The 24,137-nt window shown below is 50.8% G+C and overlaps 8 protein-coding genes across 8 annotated transcripts; 6 read left to right on the top strand and 2 right to left on the bottom strand.

The window, feature by feature from the left end:
• Positions 1 to 388: 388 nt before the first annotated feature.
• BO85DRAFT_511461 (NAD-dependent epimerase/dehydratase family protein) lies at positions 389 to 1,719 on the top strand (the record flags this gene model as incomplete). The annotated part of the gene is made up of 4 exons (XM_025664598.1): positions 389 to 488; positions 557 to 741; positions 799 to 1,498; positions 1,572 to 1,719. Exons 1-4 carry the CDS (start codon positions 445 to 447, stop codon positions 1,717 to 1,719), a joined length of 1,077 nt encoding a protein of 358 aa, XP_025516917.1. The 5' UTR covers positions 389 to 444.
• A 731-nt stretch (positions 1,720 to 2,450) lies between these two features.
• On the top strand, positions 2,451 to 3,719 carry aah1 (adenosine deaminase). Its single transcript, XM_025659831.1, has one exon. It carries the CDS (start codon positions 2,559 to 2,561, stop codon positions 3,630 to 3,632), a length of 1,074 nt encoding a protein of 357 aa, XP_025516916.1. The 5' UTR covers positions 2,451 to 2,558; the 3' UTR covers positions 3,633 to 3,719.
• A 110-nt stretch (positions 3,720 to 3,829) lies between these two features.
• Positions 3,830 to 4,662, top strand: BO85DRAFT_447985 (uncharacterized protein). The gene has a single exon (XM_025659830.1). The coding sequence runs from the start codon at positions 3,901 to 3,903 to the stop codon at positions 4,492 to 4,494; it is 594 nt and encodes a 197-aa protein (XP_025516915.1). The 5' UTR covers positions 3,830 to 3,900; the 3' UTR covers positions 4,495 to 4,662.
• Positions 4,663 to 4,841: 179 nt separating this feature from the next.
• BO85DRAFT_418029 (complex I 24 kDa subunit family protein) lies at positions 4,842 to 6,160 on the top strand. The gene is made up of 3 exons (XM_025657795.1): positions 4,842 to 4,990; positions 5,123 to 5,413; positions 5,497 to 6,160. Exons 1-3 carry the CDS (start codon positions 4,868 to 4,870, stop codon positions 5,890 to 5,892), a joined length of 810 nt encoding a protein of 269 aa, XP_025516914.1. The 5' UTR covers positions 4,842 to 4,867; the 3' UTR covers positions 5,893 to 6,160.
• Positions 6,161 to 6,411: 251 nt separating this feature from the next.
• Positions 6,412 to 16,137, bottom strand: BO85DRAFT_518863 (putative SNF2 family helicase). The gene is made up of 7 exons (XM_025665000.1): positions 15,872 to 16,137; positions 14,978 to 15,799; positions 12,845 to 13,294; positions 12,649 to 12,793; positions 11,863 to 12,597; positions 6,946 to 11,811; positions 6,412 to 6,864 (listed from the first exon to the last, which is right to left on the bottom strand). The coding sequence occupies exons 1-7, from the start codon at positions 15,918 to 15,920 to the stop codon at positions 6,561 to 6,563; spliced, it is 7,371 nt and encodes a 2,456-aa protein (XP_025516913.1). The 5' UTR covers positions 15,921 to 16,137; the 3' UTR covers positions 6,412 to 6,560.
• Positions 16,138 to 16,254: 117 nt separating this feature from the next.
• BO85DRAFT_418021 (prohibitin subunit PHB2) lies at positions 16,255 to 17,442 on the top strand. Its single transcript, XM_025657794.1, has 4 exons — positions 16,255 to 16,485; positions 16,545 to 16,613; positions 16,668 to 17,023; positions 17,081 to 17,442. Exons 1-4 carry the CDS (start codon positions 16,314 to 16,316, stop codon positions 17,402 to 17,404), a joined length of 921 nt encoding a protein of 306 aa, XP_025516912.1. The 5' UTR covers positions 16,255 to 16,313; the 3' UTR covers positions 17,405 to 17,442.
• Positions 17,443 to 17,721: 279 nt separating this feature from the next.
• On the top strand, positions 17,722 to 19,405 carry rmt2 (protein-arginine N5-methyltransferase). The gene is made up of 2 exons (XM_025655016.1): positions 17,722 to 17,780; positions 17,969 to 19,405. Exon 2 carries the CDS (start codon positions 17,988 to 17,990, stop codon positions 19,284 to 19,286), a length of 1,299 nt encoding a protein of 432 aa, XP_025516911.1. The 5' UTR covers positions 17,722 to 17,780; positions 17,969 to 17,987; the 3' UTR covers positions 19,287 to 19,405.
• BO85DRAFT_447980 (putative DUF221 domain protein) lies at positions 19,272 to 23,692 on the bottom strand. The gene is made up of 3 exons (XM_025659829.1): positions 23,086 to 23,692; positions 20,596 to 23,024; positions 19,272 to 20,542 (listed from the first exon to the last, which is right to left on the bottom strand). The coding sequence occupies exons 1-3, from the start codon at positions 23,250 to 23,252 to the stop codon at positions 19,524 to 19,526; spliced, it is 3,615 nt and encodes a 1,204-aa protein (XP_025516910.1). The 5' UTR covers positions 23,253 to 23,692; the 3' UTR covers positions 19,272 to 19,523.
• Between the last annotated feature and the right edge of the window lie 445 nt (positions 23,693 to 24,137).

Here is a 24,137-nt window from a genome sequence, read left to right as displayed (position 1 = left end):
ACTGTTATAAAGTTACTAGATAGTGGGTCGTGGCCATGTCGAGAGTCTTGACTCGCCATCTCTCATAGTGGAGGTTCACTCTCTTGCCTTGCCGTCTAGGTAGTAAACGGATTCGGATCCTGAAGCTCCGTACTTCCGAACATTGAGGACTTCAAGGTGGAAGTTGTTCATCCGTATCCGAAAGAATTAATGGATCCTACTATGTTTGGAGGTAGCAACATAGGGAACAAGAGCCATGGTGTTGCTGAACTCGAATAATTGTCATCGATTATAAATCATTAGAAATACTAGATGACTTGGGGACTTAGATGCCATAAGCTGAATATTTGTCTATATAAGAACACAGAGATTTAGGTCCAAGGTTGTTTTTCAGATTTGAATCTATAAGGAAGTATCTTAGTGGAACACTCTTCTTTCAATACACCTCTACTTCATCTTCAAGCCATGGAATCGCGCACTCTTCTCATAACCGGGGCTTCCGGCTATATGTAAGAATCTCAAGTCCTGAAATATCACCGGACCAAAAACAAAGTCTGCTAATTGAAATTACTTGCAGCGGAGGCTCAGTTTTGTCTGCCATCCTCAGGACCAAAGAAACGTGGGCTGCTAATCTGAAAGTATCGGCCCTGGTTCGATCTGAATCACAGGCTACAAAAGTCAAGGAGTTGGGTGTATCTCCAGAACTATTCTCAAGCTTCGACGAGCTGGATAGACTGGAAGAGGCCGGTAAAGGCTTCGACAGTATGTGAATGAGAATCCTCATTTCCACATGTAAAAGTTCTGCTGACATGATCCCAGTTATTATTCATGCTGGTGCTGGCTGGCACACTCCATCTGCGAAAGCCCTGATTAGGGGACAAGGTGTGCGGCGCCAAACTACGCACGCCGATGTCCACTATATCCAGATCTCCGGAACCGCAAACTTGAGCGATCGCCCGTATACAGAGGGGTATATTGATACTCATATTTTCTCCGATGAAGAGGATATCTACTCATATGAGAAATATCGCGAATCTCGCGAAACATACTTCCCGCGGTCTACCGACATTGCCGTGATTGAGGAGGGCGAGGCCGCTGGTGTGACTACTTACATTGTAATGGCACCTACAATCTTTGGTCTTGGAAGTGGGTCATTCAACCGCTTTTCCATGCAGCTTCCAACCATGATCGCGGATGCACTTCGTACAGGCAGCTGCAGTGTTGTTTCTGAGGGAGATACTGTTTGGAACCACGTGCATATCGAGGACCTGACAGCCCTACACCTGGTCTTGCTTCAGCACATTTTCCGAGGCATCAAGATCCCCTCTGGTCTAAAGGGAATCTATTTCTGTGAGACTGGAGAGCACTCACACCTGGAGTTCTCGGAATACCTGGCTAAGGCTGGCCATAAGTTGGGCGTTTTCCCCTCTAGTGAGGTGGCGAAGATTACTATCCAGGAAGCAGGCGAGAAATGGGTTTTTGGCAACACATCTATTGCTGAACTTGGCTTTGCCTCAAAGTATGTCTTTTTTTTTTTTTATCTTCTTCTTACGTATTCACTGTGATTGCTGACAGTCTATTCTCTCAAACAGCTCTCGTACAAAGGCTGTCCTCGCTCGCAACTTGGGATGGGCGCCCTCCCATGCCGATGGGTGGGAGAGCACGTTCAGCACTGAGCTGAATGAATTTATCAAGAATCCTCCCAGTGAACGAGACGTCCTCAAATATCTACAGAAATAGATATGTGGAGAGGTGTCATATACGGCAGTCGAAGAATAACCGACAATAGCCAACTAAAGAAATTGCTCAATGGCACTAGAACTCTTCTCAGTTGCTTTGATGTTTACCTACTGTGCCCTAGTCCTAATGTGGTATTGTATTAGGATCAGACTCAAGGATTACAGTACCTCAACACGCCATGTCTGTCTGTATAGGTGATCAGTCTATTGAAGTAATCAACCACTCTTATCGCTCTTGAATCATTTAATTGCCCGATCCTGTTCTCTTTTTCTCTCCGGAAGTACTATCTTGTAAAACCCCTGTCTAGATATTGAATAATAATGTTTATTTCTTTCCTTATAACAGAAAACTCTTAACCACAAAAAACAGTTAATCAATCCATCTGTGTCCCAAACTTTAACTAAAACTATACCTTATTCGCATCTGGCCTTATCTATTATATCCTGTGCTGATTCAGCGTGGCGGGAAAGGTGCGTGGAAGAGAAACGTAAGGCAAGAAGGGAAGAAAAAGAAAAAGAAGCTTATCGTTGTCTCGTGGCCTGACGAATCCACCCACCGGGCACGGAGTGGGGCCTCAGGAACAATCGCTGTTTGGCTGCGGGATTTTATCATTTGACTCAATCTGCGCTCCACTTTTTTAGCTTGCTTCGGACGGAGTACCGCTTTGGGATAAATACTTTCAAGTCATTTCTTGGGATGGTTGTGAGGATTATTTTATAATATAAGGTCGTGGGTGTCCTCGGTTTTTTACTTTGTGGTTTTGCGATTGTTCTTCTATATAGGAATACTATCTTTTACTATACTTGTTACACTCTACATAAGGAGATACTGCCTACAAAATGTGCCAATTCAACACTCCCCAAGAATCCCACTGGCACGCCTTCCTCCAAGGCCTGCCCAAATGTGAACACCACGTTCATCTCGAGGGCTGCCTCACCCCCGACCTAATCTTCGAGCTCGCCTCTAGAAACAACGTCCAACTGCCCCAAACCCCTGAATACACCTCCATCGACACCCTTACCGCCCGGTACGGCAACTTCTCCTCGCTCGACGACTTCCTCCACTTCTACTTCATCGGCATGTCCGTGCTGCACCACGAGTCCGACTTCTCCGATCTCGCCTGGGCCTATTTCCAAAAAGCGCACGCCGATGGCGTCCACCACGCCGAAGTCTTCTTCGACCCCCAGGTCCACCAGGACCGCGGCATTCCGTACGAGACCATCGTGCGGGGGTTCGTGGCGGGGTGTGAGCGCGCCGAGAAAGAGCTAGGTCTCTCGACCAAGTTGATTCTCTGCTTTGTGAGGCACTTGCCGGTCGAGTCGGCGGAGAAGACCTACCAGAAGATTCTGGAGAATGGGCACTTTGACAGTGAGGTTGTGCATGGGTTGGGGTATTCGTCATCTGAGGTTGGCCCGCCCAAGGATATGTTCAAGGAGATTTATGCCTCGGCTAGGGAGAGGGGGGTCAGGTTGACGGCTCATGCGGGCGAGGAGGGCGATCCGACGTATATTAGTACGGCGTTGGAGATGGGCGCCAGTCGTATTGATCATGGAATTCGGTTGGTGGAGGATAAGGTGCTTATGGAGAGAGTGGCGAGGGAGGGCATTCTCTTGACGGTCTGTCCGTTGTCGAATGTGCAGTTGAAGTGTGTGAAGGAAGTTGGGGAGGTGCCGATTCGGAAGTTCTTGGATAATGGGGTCAAGTTCTCGATTAATAGTGACGATCCGGCGTACTTTGGAGGTTATATTTTGGATAACTATTGTGCCGTGCAGGAGGCGTTTGGGTTGAGTGTTTCGGAGTGGAAGACTATTGCGGTGAATAGTGTGAGTGAGAGTTGGATTGAGGAGGAGAGGAAGTTGGAGTTGGTTAGGAGGATTGAGGACCATGTTGGAAAGTTTGCGCATTTGGGTTAGATTTGTTACTTGATGGTGTAGATGGGGGTTATGGAGTTGGTGTAATGAGTAGATGATAGATGCATATTTTAATAAAGCGTGATCTCAACTATCAATTAAACATTGTAGTGTGGACTGTAGCTCATTTCGTGGTATCTGGGCTATAGTTTTCTGATCGCATGCCAATGACTAAGATTGAAGTGTGGCCCGCGGCGCATCAAACACCAGACATTGAATCCAATAGCAATAGACACAAAGAGTATACTACTCCTTACTATTACTCTGGAAGATGCCGCCAACCATTTCCCCGCTGGCCTGTTGCACCCCCCGCACGCCCATCTTACGGGTTTCCCGCAACTTCCATTCGAACAGCTTGTCCCGGACATTCTCATCATCGTCATCATCATCACTATCCAGATCTCCGCTCTGCGTGTCACTACAAGCACCCTCTACGCGACCTACATCTACGAGCATCACCAACACAAACCCTCCCACAATCGAGAAGATCTCCTATCTTCGAACCTACCAGAAACGAACCATGTCTGCTGCTCCCATTCCCGACCGGTACAAACTCGTCTTCTTCGTCCCGCATTCCGACCTCGAGGCCTGTAAAGAAGCAGTATTCGCGACCGGAGCGGGAACTTTCCCTGGGGGCAAGTACAGAAAATGCTGCTTTCAGATGCCCGGTCAAGGCCAATTTCTGCCGTCTGAGGGTGCGAATCCTGCCATTGGTGAAGTTGGAACGGTCGAGACGGTCGAGGAGATGAAGGTGGAGCTGATGTGTCTGGGACGGTCGGTTATGCTGCAGGCGGTCGAGGCATTGATCAAGGCTCATCCGTATGAGGAGGTCGCGTATGAGGTGTATAAGATGGAAAATGTGTAATGGGCGGTTGGGGATGTCGGATGCGTTGCTGGGTTATAGGCCCGGTCGGTTTAGGTGTCACGAAGGCGTTTTGGAGAGATTGAGTTGTGGAGGTGCCTGTTATTAGTCCAGATGAATCTGCAAGCCAGATTAAAGCTGATCAAATAATATTATGAATTTTGGATAGTTGTTGAAGAAGCTGTGATGTTGCAAAAAGGCCGTCGAGAGGGTCGTTCATTGGCACAAGGCGGGAGTAATCTGTCGGCGCTGATTGGTCAGCCGCAGCTCCCGCAAAACGCCTCTTCGACTCCAAGTCGGTCGTTCACCTTCAATCCATCAGATCAAGTCCTCCAATCCCCTCCCCATACCCTCAGTCCCCTCTCCTCTGCCAGCAATGGCTTCCAAATTTTTCCCCGCCGTCCCGCGGACTGGCCGCCAGCTCTTCCAGCAGATCCCCAAGACCCAATTCAGACCCTTCTCGGCTGGTCCGCAACGCTTCAGCGACTCCCTTGCCGTGGTACGTCCCAAGCACTCTTCTGGCTGACTCGGAATTTGGCGGCATGTCGGATATTATCTCGCTTGCCAATTGCGCGTCAAAAAGCCATATCTTTTGCGAGGGCGTCATTGCTAACCAGTTGACTTTGTCCAGCACCGCAACAAAGGCGATAACAACCCGAATGTTCCGTTCAAGTTCACCGAGCAAAACCTCAAGCTCATCGATGAGATCCTCAAGCGCTATCCCCCCCAGTACAAGAAGGCCGCTGTCATGCCGGTCCTGGACGTTGGTCAGCGCCAGCACGGCTACACCAGCATCAGCGTCATGAACGAGGTCGCCCGTCTCCTGGAGATGCCCCCCATGCGTGTCTACGAAGTCGCAACCTTCTATACCATGTACAACCGTGAGCCGGTTGGCAAGTACTTTGTTCAGCTTTGCACGACGGTATGAAATTGGAGACACCTCCCCTTTTTACCTCGCGTGCCATACCTTTCCTCGTCTTCGTCATCGCTGACAAGCCATTTCAGACACCCTGCCAGCTCGGTGGTTGCGGTAGCGACAAGATCGTCCAGGCGATCACGGAACACCTGGGTATCACCCCCGGACACACTACCGAAGACGGCCTCTTCACCTTCGTCGAGGTCGAATGCCTGGGTGCCTGCGTCAACGCTCCCATGGTCCAGATCAACGACGACTACTACGAGGACCTTACCCCCGAATCGATGAAGTCGCTGCTCACCGCTCTCAAGGAGTCCGCCACTGCCACCGAGGCTGGTCAGACGGTCAAGGTGCCCGCTCCGGGTCCTCTGAGCGGCAGAGACACATGCGAGAACAGCGCGGGATTGACCAACCTGATCGAGCCCGTGTGGGACCCGGCTACGATGATGAGAAAGGACGGGGCTTTGGACGAGCAAACACAATAAATGAAGATAAACCTATAATTCGAGCCAGACAATATAGTTTCGATACCGTGTGCTGGATGGTTCCAATTCCTGTCATGTTCCCCCTTTCCTTTTTTCCTTTTCTGCCCTGGTTGGTGAAACTGGACGGGCCACCAGGTAACGCTTATGTACAGTACGTTGTTTCTGATTTCTCTCTTTTGCGTAGGGGGAAAGTCGGATATGGTGGGATTGATGTCAACTACCATAGAGGATCTCGTTAGCAGTAACCAATGCAGTTCTTTTCAATGTTAATCGGGATTTCAGAATCCATACCCTTGATCCTATTTCTGGGCTGCGGTGCTGAGGCATGAGGTAGTTACTGCAGCCCTAGGACTCTATATTAGATACGAGAAGAACATCTGACTGATTTGCTTGTGGTGTGTCTGCCCGATTTGGTCATGAATACCTTGGACATGCACTTTCCTATCGGGAGCTACTTCACGTGGACTGTGAACTACGAGTTCGTCTTGCTATCTGGGAAACACACATTCAATTTTCCTAATCACAGTGACTCGATGAAGTTAACTCTGACAAATAGGCACACACCAAATATGAACACCGCCCTTCGCTAATCCAAATTGCAAGGCGAAAAGCCAGAAAATTCGCGCACTACCATTCACTGAACTCACTGCACGAGTTTTCCCAAACACTCAAAACGCGTCGTCAAAAACCAAGGGCGGCCCCTCACACTTGATCACCTTGCCATCCAAGGCTTCTCCGTGAGCCACGAGCTCGGCCTTGCCGTCCCTTTCTATCAATATCTTGTCTCGGCGTTGTTGAAAGATGTTCACGTCTATCGTGTGCTTGGCCAGTAGGTGATAGACGTGAACGTGACGCCGTTGCCCATATCGCCGGGACCGTCCGATGGCTTGGGTCATCGCGGACTCATAATCATACTGTGTCTCGGCGTTCATAGGAGATAGAAAGATAACGTGATTTGCCGATTGAAAATTCCTGCGGATTACATTAGGCACAAGCTACTACAACACCAGGAGAGGGGGGGTGGCAGGGAGGGAGGGAGGGAGGGCAACTTACAATCCGGCGGCCATCTCCCCTCCAAGATTCAGGATCAACACTTTGTCTTCCTGCAAGCTTGCCTCTTGAAATTCTGCGATCTTTTGCATTGACTTGCGGTCTGTCGATAAGATCGCCGTGTGTTTTATCTGGGCGAGATCCAGTGCCTTGGACGCAACTTTGATGAGCTCGGGATATTGTATGAAGACAAGGGCCCGCTCGTCGTTGGGGATCCCGTTGAGGATCTCAATCAGTTTGTCCAACTTGCTGCCGCCGTATACTGCACTCTCATCGACGCTACCCTCTCCGAGCATGGACCCTGCGACGATATTGAACTTCTTTATTGGGCCGTGGCATTCATACACAATACACTCCTCTTTTGCCAACGTTTTTGAAGCACAATCCATGCACAGAGTATGGCCGCACGATCCTGAGACATTTGCGTTCTCGATACCTTGCAACCCGCAGTAACAACCATTGCATTGCGGAAGTCCAGCACCTGTTGTCAGAAGCTGCACAGCTGAGAGAAATCTAATGGCGTCTTTGCGCAGTTGCCATTCCCCGATGAGCCTCTGGATGGCTGTTATGGCTTCTCTCAGAAATGGTTCGGCTTCGCAAGCTCGCTCGGGCTTCTTGGGAAGCGAAACGTCTGTGTCATCGTCGTCGTTTCCAGAATGCTTACTGCCGCTGGTTTTCTTGGCCTGGGTTTGCTGGTTGCTCTGCTTGGCGACCTTGGGCTTGGAAGAGTCATCGAGGTCATCGTTGGCCACCGATTCACTGCTCTCGCTATCGTTTTCTGCATCAGACGAGCTGCTTTCATCACCTGGCACTGGCTCTTCAGGAACTTCAGGAATATCAAAGAAGTACACCCAGTCATCAACGTCCGATGCATCGAATGCTTCTCTCAAGAAAGAATAAACTTCTCGGGTGATGGCCATATCACCAAAATCGTCTCTGAAGAACATTTCGATGAACTTGTCAAGGTGCTCACAGTCAAATTCAAAACGGCAGTAAAGCCATGCTGCCAACTTCAATTCCATTTTCATTTCGTCTTTGAGATCATTGAGCTGATCCTCCCTGGTGGCGATCAGGGATGCGCATGTTGTTAGCTCCGGCTCGCCGTCTTCGTTCCAGCGACCATGAAGCGCTAGGGATGAGCAACGCTTGAGCAACGCCTCTTCGGCCGTTGAACTTGTTCCAATAATCTCGTCCAACCGGTTGACTTGGTCACTGCTGAATCTTCCTCGGCCACATCGACGGAGCTGGCGGTTGTATGTCATAATTTGCCTCCAGAGTTCCAGATAGATTACTCGTTCTGCCGGTGTTGGCTGGACCACAATTATGTGCTCTGACGATGGGATCTCGTCAATATCAGCAACATTCCGCCGTGCAAACCGGTCCAAGAACCTCTGGGCTAGATTGTGTCGACGTTCGTGCCAGATTTGGCTATAGGGTGCCCGTAACGATTGGAACGCTTCCGCAGCAGAGCGCTGCTTGAGTCGAAGCTTGACATATTTGTTTTGTAATCGACGGTCATCCTCATCTACTCCGAGATGCACGTTGAGGAAAGGTGCAATGCAGTTGACGTCGGCAAAATCATTCAGTGGCGGTGTCCCTGACAGTACCCATTTCGATCGAGCTTTGAGTGAGAGGAGCGGGCTGAGCCTTTCAGGGTCTGCATAAGTGAACTCATCTATGACAAGACGATCAAAAGAGAACATATGAAGAAACGGGGTTCTGACGGCCCCCCAATCCTGCATTCTGCTTTTGCTTATATTGAACACCTTTCGGTCGTCCCACTTTTTCGCCTTTCGGCCAGCTGTTTTGGGAAGACCTGGTCGGACTTGCTTGTCCTCCGTCGCAGAATCTTCATATTGAGTGTCATCGTCTGATTCTAATGCAGGTTCCTCAACCAACTCGTCTTTTTCATGACTCTGGATTTTGAGGTACTTGTCCGTTTTCGATCTCAGCATCTGGGTGTCGGTTTCGTCTTCTGTTTCGGTGTCCTCAGCACTCGATATCTCCGCAAATACCTCATGGCCCTCTTGTTCTGGAGCGTGGTTGCCTTTGACGTACTGACTACCACGGAGGCGCCGAGACGGGCAATATGTGAGATGTGTCTGAGAACCCTTGATAGTTTGTCGCTTAAGACGAATCGACGCGAGAAGCGCGCTTGGACCCTGGCTGGTCAAAATTCGGACTTGCTCTTTCAGTGCGACTTGAGCGTCTTTAAACCAGGCGTCAAAATTTCGCCCTGCCTTTTTGGGAGCCTGAGGAGTGCCGGTGAATTTCTGGAGCTTTTCATAGTATGCTGGGTTGTTGAAAATTGACCAGGATACTAGAATGATGTCACTCCGCCGAACGTCACTTATGGTCACTTTTGCGAATGAACCTGCCTGTGCGAATACCAAGACCTTCAATCTAGAACCCAGAAACTTGGAGATTTCTGATTGCCATTGCTGGATCATTATCTGCGGCACAACAATAAGAGTTGCCTTGCACGGAATAAACCCGTCAATTTCCGCAGGGGTTGGCAGGCACTCCCTTCTATGCTGCGTATCGATTAAGCCTAAGGTGATGGCTGTTTTTCCGTAACCAACATCATCAGCTATGACACCACCTCGAATAGCCTTCTGACTGGTGACTCGCCCCTCTGCGCGCCACATCAACGATGGAAGCAGCGCCTCCTCCGTCTCTTCTTCCGTGAACGGTGGGACATCATCATCTTCTTGCCGGACCATCCACGATAGTGATTTCAGTTGCTCCGGCCGCAGAGCCAGACGGAAGTTAGGCGGCTGAGAAGCTGCGACGTCAGTCTTGTTGTCTGTAAGCTTGAACTTGGGAAACATGACGTTTCTACTATCGAACGAATTCGGGACCAGGCGCCAGTGAAACGACACGTCTTTGACAATACTATTTTGCATCAACTTATCATACGCCTGATGCAATAGGTACTGGACGTTGAGAGTGACGCGCAAGTCAGCTAGACCCTGCTCATCGATCTTTCGGAAGATCAGGAACGGCGGGGGTCTTGCTTTCGCCTGGCGTTCATAGAGAGCTGCATGGTACGGATCTTCATACGCCATGATCCGTCCTCTACTGTCACGGCCCCATATGATGCGCGGTTTCAGCGGCACACATGTGCATGTCGGCTTATCGTCCTCACCAGGGGTGTCAGGGTTAGAGACTGCGTTCCAGTTCTCAAAGCCTGAGATGACTGCCGCTTTCTGTAGGAGCCAAGAGAGGTCCTGAAGCAAGGATGGTGAGTCTAATGGGTTTATGATCTCCCACGATTCTTTCTTCCAAAGCACCTCCATGGCTGCTGGCTGTGCTTTAAATGAGAGCAAAGGAATATTAGCCTCATGACACCCTGATCGGGAAATCGTGATGTTGGTCGCCTCATCCAACCTTTCGCATGAGATAGGTGCCTCAGGGAGATACAGGTTCAGGGCCACCTTGGGAGCTCTAATCCATTGACGGAAGTAGATGTGAACGGGCTGCGGAACCTCGCTTGCTTTGGGTGAACGCCATGAGTGGGACACCTCTGCGATGGTTTGTCTCTGTTCGTATCCGCGAACACGTTCATGGTCCCAAGCAAATACGAAGAAATCTTTATTTGCATCCCCGAGCTTCGTCGGATCCAGGAAGAGGAATACCGGGCGATCGTACTCACCAGCTGATCTTTTGTGCAGTGAAGCGTGTGCCGTACCGCAGTCTGGCAGAAGATCATACGTCCCCCGGATATCTGCCTCTAGGCCGACCACCGCTGAATCGGGGCCTTCGACTTGAATTTCCGACCAACGATCTGTTCCAATAACCTCTGCGGTTTCGAGGCCGCATTTAGCTTCATGCGACTCGACTTTCTCGCCAGATCCGGAGAAATATAGCGTCCGTCTGGAGCTCAGTGGCCCACAGATTTCCCAATCTCCCTCCAAAAGGGACGCAGACACAGGTGTCATGCGAGCAATTGGCTTAGACAGGATCTCTCGTATCAGACAAAGCGCAGGAGTATCCTTTGGAGGTTTGGCAAACAAGTTCCATTCAATGCTGGACGCACTGATCAACAGACGTAAGAAAGAGTGCTTGCCTTCATATTGGATGGTCCAGATCTCGCTACGCTTGATAGTCAGGATCCGGAGTTCATCGCCAACAGCTAGCTCAATGATATCCAAAAAATCTTTCCAGACATACGCAGGACAATGCAGCGACGTGTCGCGAGCCAAAGACGCATAACAATCTGAAGAAATGCCAGAAATCACTAATCTAGCTGGCAAATCACGATTGAGTTCACTGACAAAGTCCAACGGCATGGTGCGGTGGAGATCATCATAGCGTTCGAAAGCATGTGAAGGGTTACCTCCACACTCGGAGCAGACCGTGTGGTGACATAAGGTGCATCTCCAGATAACCGAGCTTATGTTGGTCTGTCTCTCGCAGACGCAGTATCTTGCACTGCTTGCTGCCCGCATCTGGAGTTGCGAAATATCGGTGCGAGCAGCACAGGTGAGTTGTATGTCATGTGGTGTCATCATATGACCGTCTTGAGGCAAAACACGGTGGTTTTTGCGAGATGATGCTTTTCCGATGGGTGCGCCTTGGCCTGGCTTTAGAATTCTATGTCCGTTGATCAACGCAGAAAGGATCGCTACACCGACGACCGTAGAGGTCATTGCATTTCCTGCAAGGTCTTGCAACTCACGCTGTGTTTCACGTGTTAGTAGAAGTCGGTTGAGTGGCAAGCCTTGCAACGCCAAAGACTCGAGACCACAGAGAGGACCGCCTCTGGTCGAGATATATGGGATTCCGGCTGGAGTGATGCACCCAACGATTCCTGGCGCCCGGACATCAATCTCACGTTCGATTCCCTGTGAGAGTTCGATGCATCTCCTAATACAGGTCAGTTTCAATCAATTGTTTAGAGAGGAGATTGTCACTGACTCCTTAAAGTGCATGTCGTAACCTTCTGCCATCTTGCGCAGGAAGTTCATGTCCAAAGTCTCCCAAATGCGCTCTGGCAAGGACGCCATCCATTTTCTCCAACAGAAGTCGGGCATCTGACAACTGCCATCGTCCTGCGATTTACTTACTGGGCGTTTGTCACCGAGAGCGTTATCGTGACGGTAAGACAGATGGCGGGCCTGATATTTTCCCCAATTTACCGGTTTACGAGCCAGATTTGCGCGTGTCGCCATATCAGTCTCGATTTGTTCGAGCCTCTTGTCATCTGCGTCAATAAGAAACATGCCGGCTGGAGAGCTAGCGGGGCGCCTGAATTCAGTCATGGTGCGTGACCAACGACCTATTTGGTATCGTGAATTTTCGTCTTTGTCCATGGCTTTCTTATCGACACAGAGCATGTATCCTCGCTCCCGGGTTTGTGGCAGATAGTATGCCTTTGTGTCGACGTCGAGGTGAGTGGCATGGTAGTCGATGTCCTGCCAGTACGTCTGGATCTTCTTCCATGGGGCACTCTTGACATTTTCCAATATAATCAAGGGAGGCCTATAGGCTTTTGCGTACCGGATGATGGCCCAAAACGTCCCTCCCGACTCACCTTTATCATCAAGTGTTTTTCGTTTGTTATTCAGATTCGAGAAGTCCACGCACGAAAAACCGGCAACCAAGATATCAGGATTCTTGGGAACCTTTTCCAAAGACCCATACGCAGTTTGGCTAGTGCGATCGAGTTAGGCCTGAACAACACAAAGTGAGGGCTCTACTTACGCCACACGACGATTGAGTTCCCTCACATCACGGAAGAGGCGAGGTGGACGAAAGTTTCGCTGGATGTATGCCTGTCTTAGGGGGTCAATCTCAGCACTGAAGATGTGACGGAATTCGAAAGTCATATTGAACTGCTCCTGCAGATCTACAGACAAATCAGTCTCGATATAGACGACGCTAATCTCAGATCACTCACGCTTCTGAACCATTTCCAAAGCCAAAATAGGGGACTCAGTGCCGGAGCAGACAGTCGCAATGCGAAGGCGCCTTGAGCCCAAATGGTACAATACACGGTAAAATCCCAGCTCCACTGCCTTTTCTGTGATCGACTTATAGATGTCGTTGAGGTCATGGAGGGGAGGTAGATGCAAAGCGAGCTGGGTCCGAGGAGATCGAGGACCAGATGGCAACTGGGACCTGACTACTTCAGGCAGCATAAGATTAAGACCGTTCTCGTTGTACTCATCCTCGCTAGAAGGATAGACAGGTTCATCACGCTCAAAATCTATGATATCTGATTCATATTCATCCGAAGAAAGGATAGCATCATCTTCGGACATCTCCTGTGCCATCCGTTTCGAAGGACGCGTCGGAAGATCCGACGACCAGGACAAGGTTCTCTTCTGGGAAGAAGACATTTGAAAGACTACAGAGAATCTTTTTGAGAAGGTTCGAACGATAAAACGAAGACTTGAAGCTTCAGAAGCACCTGAACGAATGCTGTGATGGAGGGTGAAGATAGGGTCGAGCAAGGTCACGTGGAGGAGATACAAAGTGAAAGATGAGATGGAGGAGAGATAGGTAGGAAGAGGGCATAACACAAGGGAAACATGGCAGAGGAGATTTTGGGGGGAAAGGCCGTGTGTGGGCTTGTGAAAACCTTTCCTACTAGTGAATGGCTGTCGCTATGGTGTGCTGCTTGTTTGTGAATCTTCACGAGATGGTTTTTGTTGTATGGGGGATTTGGAAAACGAGTGAACCCATGGCGAGATGTGCACGGCGAGGAACTATGGAGGGCTTGTATTATGTTATTTTTGAGAGTGGTCTGCTTGATATGGGAGTAGACGGGGTGATAGCAAGACTATCTAGTTACAATATAAGCAGGCCTCTGCCTTGTCGTGCATTATGCTTTCTACTATAGATGTCTTCTCATAGATATGCCCCTGGTGCCTGGCAAAGAGTAGACTATGGCTTCTCACCACCTCAAAATGTAGCTAGCTACACACTAACCAGACAGGAAGATGGATACTAGTACACGGTATTTCAGTATCCATCGTTACTAAACAGCTACTACCAGTCTAATAGTACCACATCCACATAAACACTCGAGTTTATTTAACCATATAGAAGAGAAGGTACTAGGTCAATAGAACACTTCATAGGAATCAGCGTTGAGCATGTACCTTGAGAAAGAGACATGGCACGGGTTGGACTAGGAAGAAACAATTACTACTCTGGAAGATACTATATCACTGGGTTAATGACAAGTGCCAGGAAGGGAGATACGAATTAAGATGAGGGGGGGTGTCGATTAGTTAGATACAGGGAATCTATGTCCTCCAGGAGCTGGAGTGCTAGGTCATAAAGGGTTGGATGAGTAGGAAAGTGATCTAAGTAAATACGAGCATATAGATGTGATAGTACTAATACTCTTCGGTGGTCTAGAAAATAGAATGCATATCTTGCGATCTACGATAAGTAGGAGAGTAATATGAATTGATGGACATGAAGGGGATAGTACTAGTAAACTATGTGGTCTATGTGGTTTAGGAAAGGGAATACGTATCTACTAAGCATTTACAATGATACAAAGTGATACAGGTTAAGACGAGGACATGAATAAGATACTAGAAGTTTACAACACTGCTGGTCTGTCTGAAGCAAAACCAATTTGCTGGGATATCCGCTACAGCTGCTGCTATACTATCATGTACATTCCGGAACTTCGCGAGCAAGAAAAAAGAGAGAGGGAAATCTCAGTCCGTGTCTCGCAACTTCAGTAGAAGATAAAAAAAGGAACCCGCAATTTGAAACCCCACCAACATGCCCGTATTGCGCCAAAACTCACACCCGGTTCCGGTTGTTGATCAATCAGTCAATCAATGAAAGCCATGACGTTGCTAACATCAAGATGGAGAGATAATGAGGATTGTAGAACAGATTAGGTTGTTCGTGCCGAGACATCCTGCATCAGAGGTGCTCCCTGATGCTGTTTTGCGCCCGATTCCTTTTTGTTCCTCATTGAGGGGATAGGAGGGAGAGGAGGGAGGGGGTATAAGATAGATTCAGAGGGGTAGATATGAGGTATTATCCAATCACCGCATAGCACCCTGCATCAACTGCTGCCGGAGGAGCATGATCTGGCTGCGCTCCATGGGCGGGAGCGCATCAATCGCAGCCTGCGGCATACTGAGGACCTGCTGTAGAAGCTCTTCCTGTCCTGGCATAGCCTGCGGGGGTTGTTGCGGCGGTGCAGCGGCAGCGAAAGGAGTATTGACCATTGGAGGCGTAGAAACCGGTCCCGGTACAGCGGAGAAGGGCTGGAAGGCTTGCGCAGCGGCAGGAGGGGGTGCAGGTGCACTAGGTTGGCTCGCTTGTTCCACCACCGAGCCGAGGGCACCGTAATCGACCAGGTTCATGAGCAGCAAGGCTTGGAAAATTGCGTAGGCGAGCTGAGGGGCTTGGCGTAGCAGTTCTGTCGCTCTGGCGGGATCCGCCATGACAAGCGACTTCATCTGGGACAGGACATCGAGGAGCTGGTTCGGCGGCAGGGAAGCGAGTGTCTGGGAGATGGCGTTGGGGCAATCGAGGTGCGGGGGGACTTCGACACCCGGGGGCAGAGGAGGGAGAGGCGCGGACTGTTGCTGTTGTTGCTGTTGAGAGCCGTCTTGGACAGCGGGTGCAGAGAGCTGGGAGTAGTCGGGGGGTATGGAGTCCTTTTCATTGTTGTGTGGCCAATCGACCCGAATCTTGCGGCCCATGATCTCGTAGTCGTTCAGGTTGCGGACAGCGGAGGCGGCCGCATCGGCGTCGGCGAAGTCGGCGAAACCGTAACCTTTGGGTTTACCAGTCTCGGGGTTCATCATCAGGCGGAACTTGGTTACTGTGCCGGCGGAGCTGAGGATGTCTTTGACTTGTTCTTCCGTGAGGTCTGGATAGTGATGGGTTAGTTTGATGCCATTGGGGTGGATGTGGGGGACGCAAGACAAGGGAGAAGACATACTATAGGGGATATTTCCCAGGAAGACACTCTTTCCGGCTCCGGGAGCCATGATGGTGGTTGAGGAGAAAAGAGGGGATGGTATAGATAGGTGTTTTGGTGGTTGAAGAGGAGGTGTTGGAGATAGGAGGAAGATGCGCGAGGGAGGAGGTGGGAGATTCTCGGGAACCCGGAGACAAGAAGCTGAGAAGAACTAAACAATGCCCTGGGAGGAACACCCGAGAAGCAATGGCAACAAGTTCTTTGAAGTAATGGGAGATGAATGAAAGATAAGTCCGTTAGAGCGAAGATGATGTCGAAAAGCGGCAGCATCTGCCAAGGCGGTGACGAATCGGGCGATTGATTTGCCGCGAATTCGAGCTTCCAAAGCGACGAAGCCAAAGTGACGCCGCTTACACCAATCCTCTTCCCCGTCTCTCCCTCACCTTCATCTCCCCCCATCATCATGTCCGGGAACCCTAGGGATCAGTTGCACAAGCTCCAGATGGCCCTCCAAAACCGCCGCGGCGGTTTTGGTGGCGGCTTCGGTGGTGGTAATCCTCGCGCCGGCATGGGCCTCGCTACCTTGTTCCTCACTGGTCTTGGAGTATATGCTGTTTCCAACTCGCTGTTCAACGGTGAGCTAATTGTCGTGCATAATCGGTGGAAGTAGGGTCTTTACTGACGGCTACTACAGTTGATGGTGGTCACCGTGCGATCAAGTACTCCAGAGTAGGTGGTGTCAAGAAGGAAATCTACAGTGAAGGTACGCATATCCAATGTGCTGCATTCGGCTTCATCTAACAAGTTATCCTTTTAGGAACTCATCTTCGGATTCCCTGGGTCGAAACTCCTATTATCTACGATGTCCGCGCAAAGCCGCGCAATATTGCTTCCCTTACCGGTACCAAGGACTTGCAGATGGTGAACATCACCTGCCGTGTCCTGTCCAGACCCCGTGTCGATGCCCTCCCCCAAATATACCGTACCCTGGGACAGGACTTTGACGAGCGTGTGCTTCCGTCGATTGTGAACGAGGTTTTGAAGAGCGTGGTGGCACAATTCAACGCCAGTCAGTTGATCACTCAGCGTGAGAACGTTGCCCGCTTGGTCCGGGAGAACCTTGCTCGTCGGGCTGCTCGCTTCAACATTGCCCTGGACGATGTGTCGCTTACGGTATGCTAATCCTACTATCGCTGCTTTTCTTACCCATGTCACTAATACCTACCGCAGCACTTGACCTTCTCCCCCGAATTCACCGCCGCCGTCGAAGCCAAGCAGGTTGCTCAGCAGGAAGCCCAGCGGGCCGCGTTCCTGGTCGACAAGGCCCGCCAGGAGAAGCAAGCATTCATTGTGCGCGCTCAGGGTGAGGCTCGTTCAGCCGAGCTGATCGGTGACGCCATCAAGAAGAGCAAGAGTTACATCGAGCTGCGGAAGATTGAGAACGCCCGCCACATCGCCCAGATCCTGCAGGAGAACGGTGGCCGGAACAAGCTGTACCTGGACAGCCAGGGACTGGGCTTGAACGTCAACGCGGGCTCCGACGATACGAAATAAGCGGATGGATGGACCGATGGAGAGCAATGGGGACTTTGTTAATGGTGTAGCAAGACATGGCGCTATGAAGATCGTCCGACAGGACGACAGGTGAATGGAATCGGGTACTTGTACAAATAGTTATTCTCAGGTTCGAGCAACGGCGATCAGTTTCTCTTCTCTTCTACATAAGTCGGGTGGTTACAGTCAGTGTACGAAGCTATCGTGTAATATTGATGTTCAGTTGCAGCGGAGCTGCGGCGGGGACGAATGCGGCGGCGGAAATCTCTACCAGCGGAAATCATCCACCACCAGTTCAACCCAGTAGAACATATCATCTACTTGGAAACTTACACCAATCCAACCCCAGAACACCTCTCCCATAAACAAATTAACTGTAAGTCTCTAGAAACCACCCACACCCACACCACACCACACTACACCAACCCAACCCAGCCCAATCCAATTTCTCCCCGCTCAAAATAAAATCCTCCCCACCCCGCCGCCGCGCATATCCAATTCCTCCCCCACCATCCTCACAACAACAATAACAACCAACTAACCCTCCCGTCAACGTTAAACCAGACATACCAATCAACCCGAAATGGCCGACACCGACCCCGTAATAACCTTCACCCAAGACCCCAATATGGCCCTAAACCTAGACCTAAACATCCAAGAGATCCTCCTCGCCGCATCCACCCACAACATCCCGCTCCTGCGCCGCCTAATCCGCGAGAACCAAACGCCCGGAAACCCCGCCAACGTCAAGGACCCGGAGACGGGATTCTCTCCGCTGCACGCGGCCATTGCTGCGTGCGAGGAGGAGGGGGAGGAGAACAATGATGCCGAGAAGCAGACGAATGGCGTGGACACAAATGCCGATGGGGACAGCGCGGGCGGCGTCGTCGAAACAGTCAAGTTTCTGCTCGGCGAGGGCGCGATCTGGAATGATCTGGATTTGAATGATGAGACCCCGGGATGTATTGCGAGACGGTTGGGGTTGATGGAGGTTTATGAAATGATTGTGGATGCGGGCGTTCGGGCGGAGTTGTTGTTGGGGAGGTTGGAGGAGGGGTGGGAGGCGTTGGGGGATGATGATGATGAAGACGAAGAAGAGCAGGAGGGAGAGGGTGTTGAAGAAGCAGCTACTACTGCTGTTGAAGCTGAAGCTGAACCTGCTACCACTGAAGAACAACCAGCAGCAGCAGCAGCAGCAGAAGACCCCTCCGTCACGCAACCGCGCTACCTCGACTCGAACCTAACCTTCGCAAACGACCGACTTTTGGACAGCGACCAAAACGGTGTGATGATGTCGTGGGAATCCACCATCATGGAGAAGTCCGCGGCGAAGCTGCTCCCCACCCCGGGGCTGCGGGTCATGAACATCGGACATGGAATGGGCATCGTCGATACGTTTTTGCAGTCGCATGGCCCCAGTGAGCATCATATCGTGGAGGCGCACCCGGAGGTGGTGGCGGAGATGAAGCGTAAGGGGTGGGATCAAAAGCCTGGGGTCCGGATCCATGAGGGCCGGTGGCAGGATGTGTTGCCTGCGTTGGTGGGCGAGGGAGTGGTGGTTGATGCGATTTACTATGATACGTTTGCCGAGTCGTATAGTGATTTCCGGGAGTTCTTTTCGGAGCAGGTGATTGGGATTTTGGAGCAGGATGGAGAACATGGAAGTGGGCGTTGGGGATTCTTTAATGGGATGGGCGCTGATAGGCAGATTAGTTATGATGTTTATCAGAAGGTGGTGGAGATGGATCTGTTTGAGGCTGGGTTCGATGTCGAGTGGGAGGAGTTGGAGGTGCCGGCGTTGGAGGGTGAGTGGGAAGGAGTCAGGAGGCCGTATTGGAGGATTGAGAAGTACCGGTTGCCTATCTGTAAGTTTATGGATTGAGGTGGATTGAAATTTGGTTGGTGCTGTTATAGTACTATATAGACATTGCTTGTGATGTATCTCCATCTATGGCATCTTGCTTGGGTAATCATGTACACACGCTCTCCTATAACCCTTCTGAATGGATCCCAACGCCTCTAAATGCAAAATCCTTATCCCATGAACCGAATAAAGCAAAAACTGCAAACCAGAACAAATAGTCGTCAATCATACAGCCTACTGATACAGCCGAACGCCTTATAACTGGATGAGGTCTACCTCGGAAAAGTCGGGCGGACTGCGGCTGAAGATCGTGTGGCATTTCCCATCCAGCGCCTGATACTCGTTACTGATCCAGATGTGCTTGCTGAACCGCTGCGTGCGGTACACCTCGTCGTCGCTGACCCCAAGATCGTCGCGAGGGATCCAGATCACTGGTCGCTTGGCACGCAATGCGTCATGTTGAAAGGCACGTTGAACGAGCTGATCACGTTCGTCGGGTGTCAAGTCCTCCAATTCATCGTGGATGCCGGAAAAGAGCGTGGTCCCAACGTTGCGCGAAGGAGGGCCTTGGGCCTCGGCGTCTTGTGCAATCCTGTCGCGCAGACGCTGGACACTGGGTACTTGAGTATTGGAGTGGGCCTTGTAGTATGGTGACCGCCGGTTTGGTGATCGTTCAGCCCAGGATCGACGCTGCGGTCCGAGATGCGGCCTATGCATGGTGTGGTGATTTTGCCGCTCGGGGGAGGAAGACTCAAGCGTCTTTAGCTCGATATCGTGCGACATTCGGTCAATCTGATGCTGACGATGTTCACGCTCAGCCAGCTGGTGCTCGATAGTGTCATTCGGATCCTCTTCCTCCTCATTAGGGAGACCTAAGCGGGTTCTCTGGGCCCGAGCGAATTCCTCATCACGGCGCACCGCGTCGTCCTCCAGCGTGATGGGAAGATAACGGAACAGAGGCCCAAACGCGTCATTCAAGAGGATCTGATAGCCGGCAGTCAGGATGAGGACAATGATCATGATGATCGCCTGTCCTTCACAAGCAACTTCGCCCTGCGTGTCCCGGACCAAGAAGAACAGTCCGATCAGACTGAGCTCCATGACATATAGACCGGTGAACAGCTGATTGATGGCTCGAGGGAAAAGCAGTCCACCCGTATCGAAGCGGAATTTGGTCACGTAAAGCGTATTATACCGGTAGACGAACCAGAAGAGACTGAACGTGATCACGTTGAAGATCAGGATAAGAGGTGCAATGACACAGTAGATCAACCCTAAATTCAAATTAGCAAAAGACGCCATTGGGAGAGTAAGGAATCGGGCTTACCAATGGACGCAAGCGTGGTATACACCGGAAAGAATGTACCCCATTGCATCTGGTTTAGGTTGGTTGTGCGGCCCCATTTCTTCCGCGCGGTCTTGTCCAGAATCGGTGCGAGAATGAACCAGCTCACCAGGTTGACGATCTGGACCAGAGCTCCAGCACTCACTGACATCGCCTGAAGAATCATGTACGAGAAGAAGTAGTTGCTAGACGAGGGAATATTCTGCGCCAGAAGTTCAGGCCAGCTGGTAACGTCGGTCACGTTGCTGATGATGGTCGAAAAACTGGACGAGATGGTAACAACCAGGAACAGTTGCACGAACAGGAATGCAAAGTAATAGTTTTGAACGGTCAGCTCGACGGCCATACCCGTGGAGAGACCTTGCGTTCGACTAAGAAAGCGAAGGATCAGGGGTAGGATAGCCATAAGAATAGCGAGGAAAAGTGCAGGCAACACACCCTGGATGGCAGAGATAAACCATCCAGGCAATGTAGAAAGCCAGGATAGCCAAGTAAACGCAGCTTCCAGGTATGACAGCTGAGAAAGCAAGCCAGTGAACGCCACGGGAATTGCCCAGCCTATCACCATCCCACAGACAACGGCGATGATGCCAAACGTGCGCAGATAACGCTCCCACCATTTGATCGACATGTTGTCCCAGATGACGTCGTCTGGCGAGATTTCGACGAGACGAGGTGCCATCTGCTTGGGAACGTGGTGACTGACGGCCTGACAAGCCATATGTGCGGCGACTTGGTGGTTGAACTGGATAAAGGCTGAATTCATATGGGGAAACTTCTCCGGATTCTGCTGGTCAATTTCAATCTCCAGGTTCAGGCGCGCTAACTCCTTGCGACAATAGTCGATGGTGTCGACCTTCTTGCCGATGAGCCACAAAGATGGCATCCAACTGAGGCCGAAAATCGGTAGCCGCATTGTATCACGATCTTTGGGTCTGATGTATTTCTGCCATAATGGTTCTCCAAAGTCCTCGTTGTCAAACCCTTCATTGTAGGCAATGGGATACTCCTCTCCCTGTACTCGATCGCCCTCCTTGAATCCTCTTGGATTGTCGGAGGGAATCTTTTCTTTGATCGAATTGCCGCTTTCAGATCCGGAGGCCTCCACCTCCTCGTGTTCCACCGGAGACTCTGGGGCCGTGAGGGGCAGTTCATCAGGCTCACTGCTCGTCTTGGAATCCTTGGACAATTGGCTTTTCCAAAACGGCCTTTTCGGTCGAGACGCCGGTCGCGCTTCTGATGCACTAGCCTCCGGGGTGAGCTCGGCATGATCACGGGGATCTGTCGACCAAACCTGGGGCTCCCCATCATTGGCGTCGTTGGCTTCATTAGTTTCAGGTTCTGAATGGTGAGGAGGAATGACCATAGCGTCGCCCGGCACAAATCCACCTGATCGGGCCAACGTTCCGTCCAGTCCATGCTCGACTTTCTTGAACCCCCCAATCACAGATTTTCCCAGCTTTCCCATGCCCTGACCGACTGCCTCTGCTGCCTCGACGGCAGGGTCCAACGGGTTTAGTCGTTTTTTTGGCCCTGGCTGTTCCGGCTTCTTCTTCGATTTGGTACGATGCAGGATCTGGTCGAGAGTGCGAGCTTGGTGGGGATTGCCGGAGCTGACACCCCCATCAAGCGCCAGCACAGAAGCCTTCCTGTCGGCGTCTTTCTTCTCCTTTGTCTCCGCTGTGTTTGGGTTCTTTCCGGCTTTCTTGGCTTCAGCTCTCGCTTGTTTCAGCTGAGCCTTTTTGCACTTGATAATTAGGTCGGTCTCAGCAGCCTCAAGTTTCAGAGCCAGCTCATCGCGCTGCTTCACCTTTTCGTTGAGATCGTCAAAATTGCGGTTAATCCAGATGTTTCGAATTCCTCCCGGGAAGACATCAAACAGTGATTCGAGGGCCTCTACGGAAAGCCAGCTTTCGGGGATGGCTGTAACTAGAACAGTTGTCGCGGACGCTCGCAGTCGATGTTGGGGGGACGTCAAGTAGGCCTGCCGGAGACGGATATACCCTCTGAGCTCGTCAAAGAACACGGCGCAGACATAGAAGATGGCGATGACAGCCATGACCAGATGGCCCCAGTAGCGTGATGTGTGCTCAGGTTTGACGTTGCCCCAGGCAAGCTGATCCAGACCAGTGACGTTCCATTGGCCATCCGCTGCTGTACCATTTTTGTAGCTCGTGTCCTTGCCGCCAACTTTATTCAAAGGCAAAAGAACTGGCAGGATTAGACATCCTAGGGGGATAAAGATCTTAAGAAGCATGCGCAGGTAGCGGAGAAAGAAGTAAGCGTCGAGGCCACATTTTTGTATGAACTCAGTGCTAGAAGTGCGAAACACGGGGACGATCCATCGAAAGAAACCCGGCGGCGATGGTTGCGTACGTTCCCTGTCTGAGACTAGGTAGGTTCTTGGTTGGCTGGATACCGATCAGCTTCAGTCATGCCTCCTTTCGCTATAGTTACAGGTGGATCACTTACTAGATACGAGTGAGCTTTCCCTTGAGTAGAATAAAGAGCAGGAATTCCACAGCAAAGACAACGATGGCAGTGGTTAGGGAAGCAACGAAAGTTCCAATGGAGATACCCTCCTTATCCTTGCCACTGCCGCCGGCGTGTTCCAGCGCCGACCCCAAATCTGTGGTCATGGTGAGGGAGCAGCGAGCACCACTTGGTAGCTCGGAGCAGGTGGTGGTGGTGGCTTATGGAGGTAAGGAGCCACCAGAAAGGTGATGAATGAAGTCGCAGTACTTAAGAGAGTTCTAGATTTTGACTGAAGGGAAGAAGAAAGAAAGGTGCAGACATCACGAGGGAGGACAGTTATACAATTGAGTAAACAGCACGTCACAAGCGAGGGCGACAAAATTAGTAGTAACGGTAGCAATTAGCAGTGCTCCATAGACGCCCATGAGATGAGGGCGGAAGTGGGGAGAACCAATCAGTGCATGTAAGGGGATGAGATGAACCACTGTTGGTGAAAAGACAGCGCTAACAGAGAGCAAAGACCGGGGGAATTGTCTAAATAAAGAGACAATGACCACAAGGGGGGTGGATTGGGGGGGAATTAAGACCAAGCCAGATAATGGAGCTGCAGCGACAAAAGCGAAGGGGAAAAACGTGTTACAGATAGAAAAGACCAAACAATGACAACAGTGGCACCCACTTTGCAGCTCCTTCCCACCAGTCAAAGAAGCGTTTGGGGGGGAGCCCAAAGGCAGCAGGGCAGAAGCGCCATTTGATTTGGGGATGGCCGATCCTCACCGGGATGACATCAAGGCGCCTGCCGAAACTGCATGGCGCTTCCTTAGCTGAACACTTACCGTCTCACGCGCCAGGGTGGGTGCTTCACCCGCTCTGGGGGTGGAAAGTGGCTGTCTTAGTGGCCTTATACTGTTTAGAATCGGTTACAGTCTACGTAAAATAGTATTGAGATGGCGCGTACAACCACAGCATGGTATATTGTGTTCAACAAAACAGTCAAAATTCTTCAAAGAGGGGAATAGAATGAGAATAAGGGGTGAATCTTTCATTCT

Source organism: Aspergillus piperis (assembly GCF_003184755.1).
Source record: "Aspergillus piperis CBS 112811 unplaced genomic scaffold BO85scaffold_6, whole genome shotgun sequence".
NCBI lineage: Eukaryota > Fungi > Ascomycota > Eurotiomycetes > Eurotiales > Aspergillaceae > Aspergillus > Aspergillus piperis.
The sequence above is the reverse complement of the archived record's forward strand: the minus strand, read 5'-3'. Positions and strand labels throughout refer to the sequence as shown.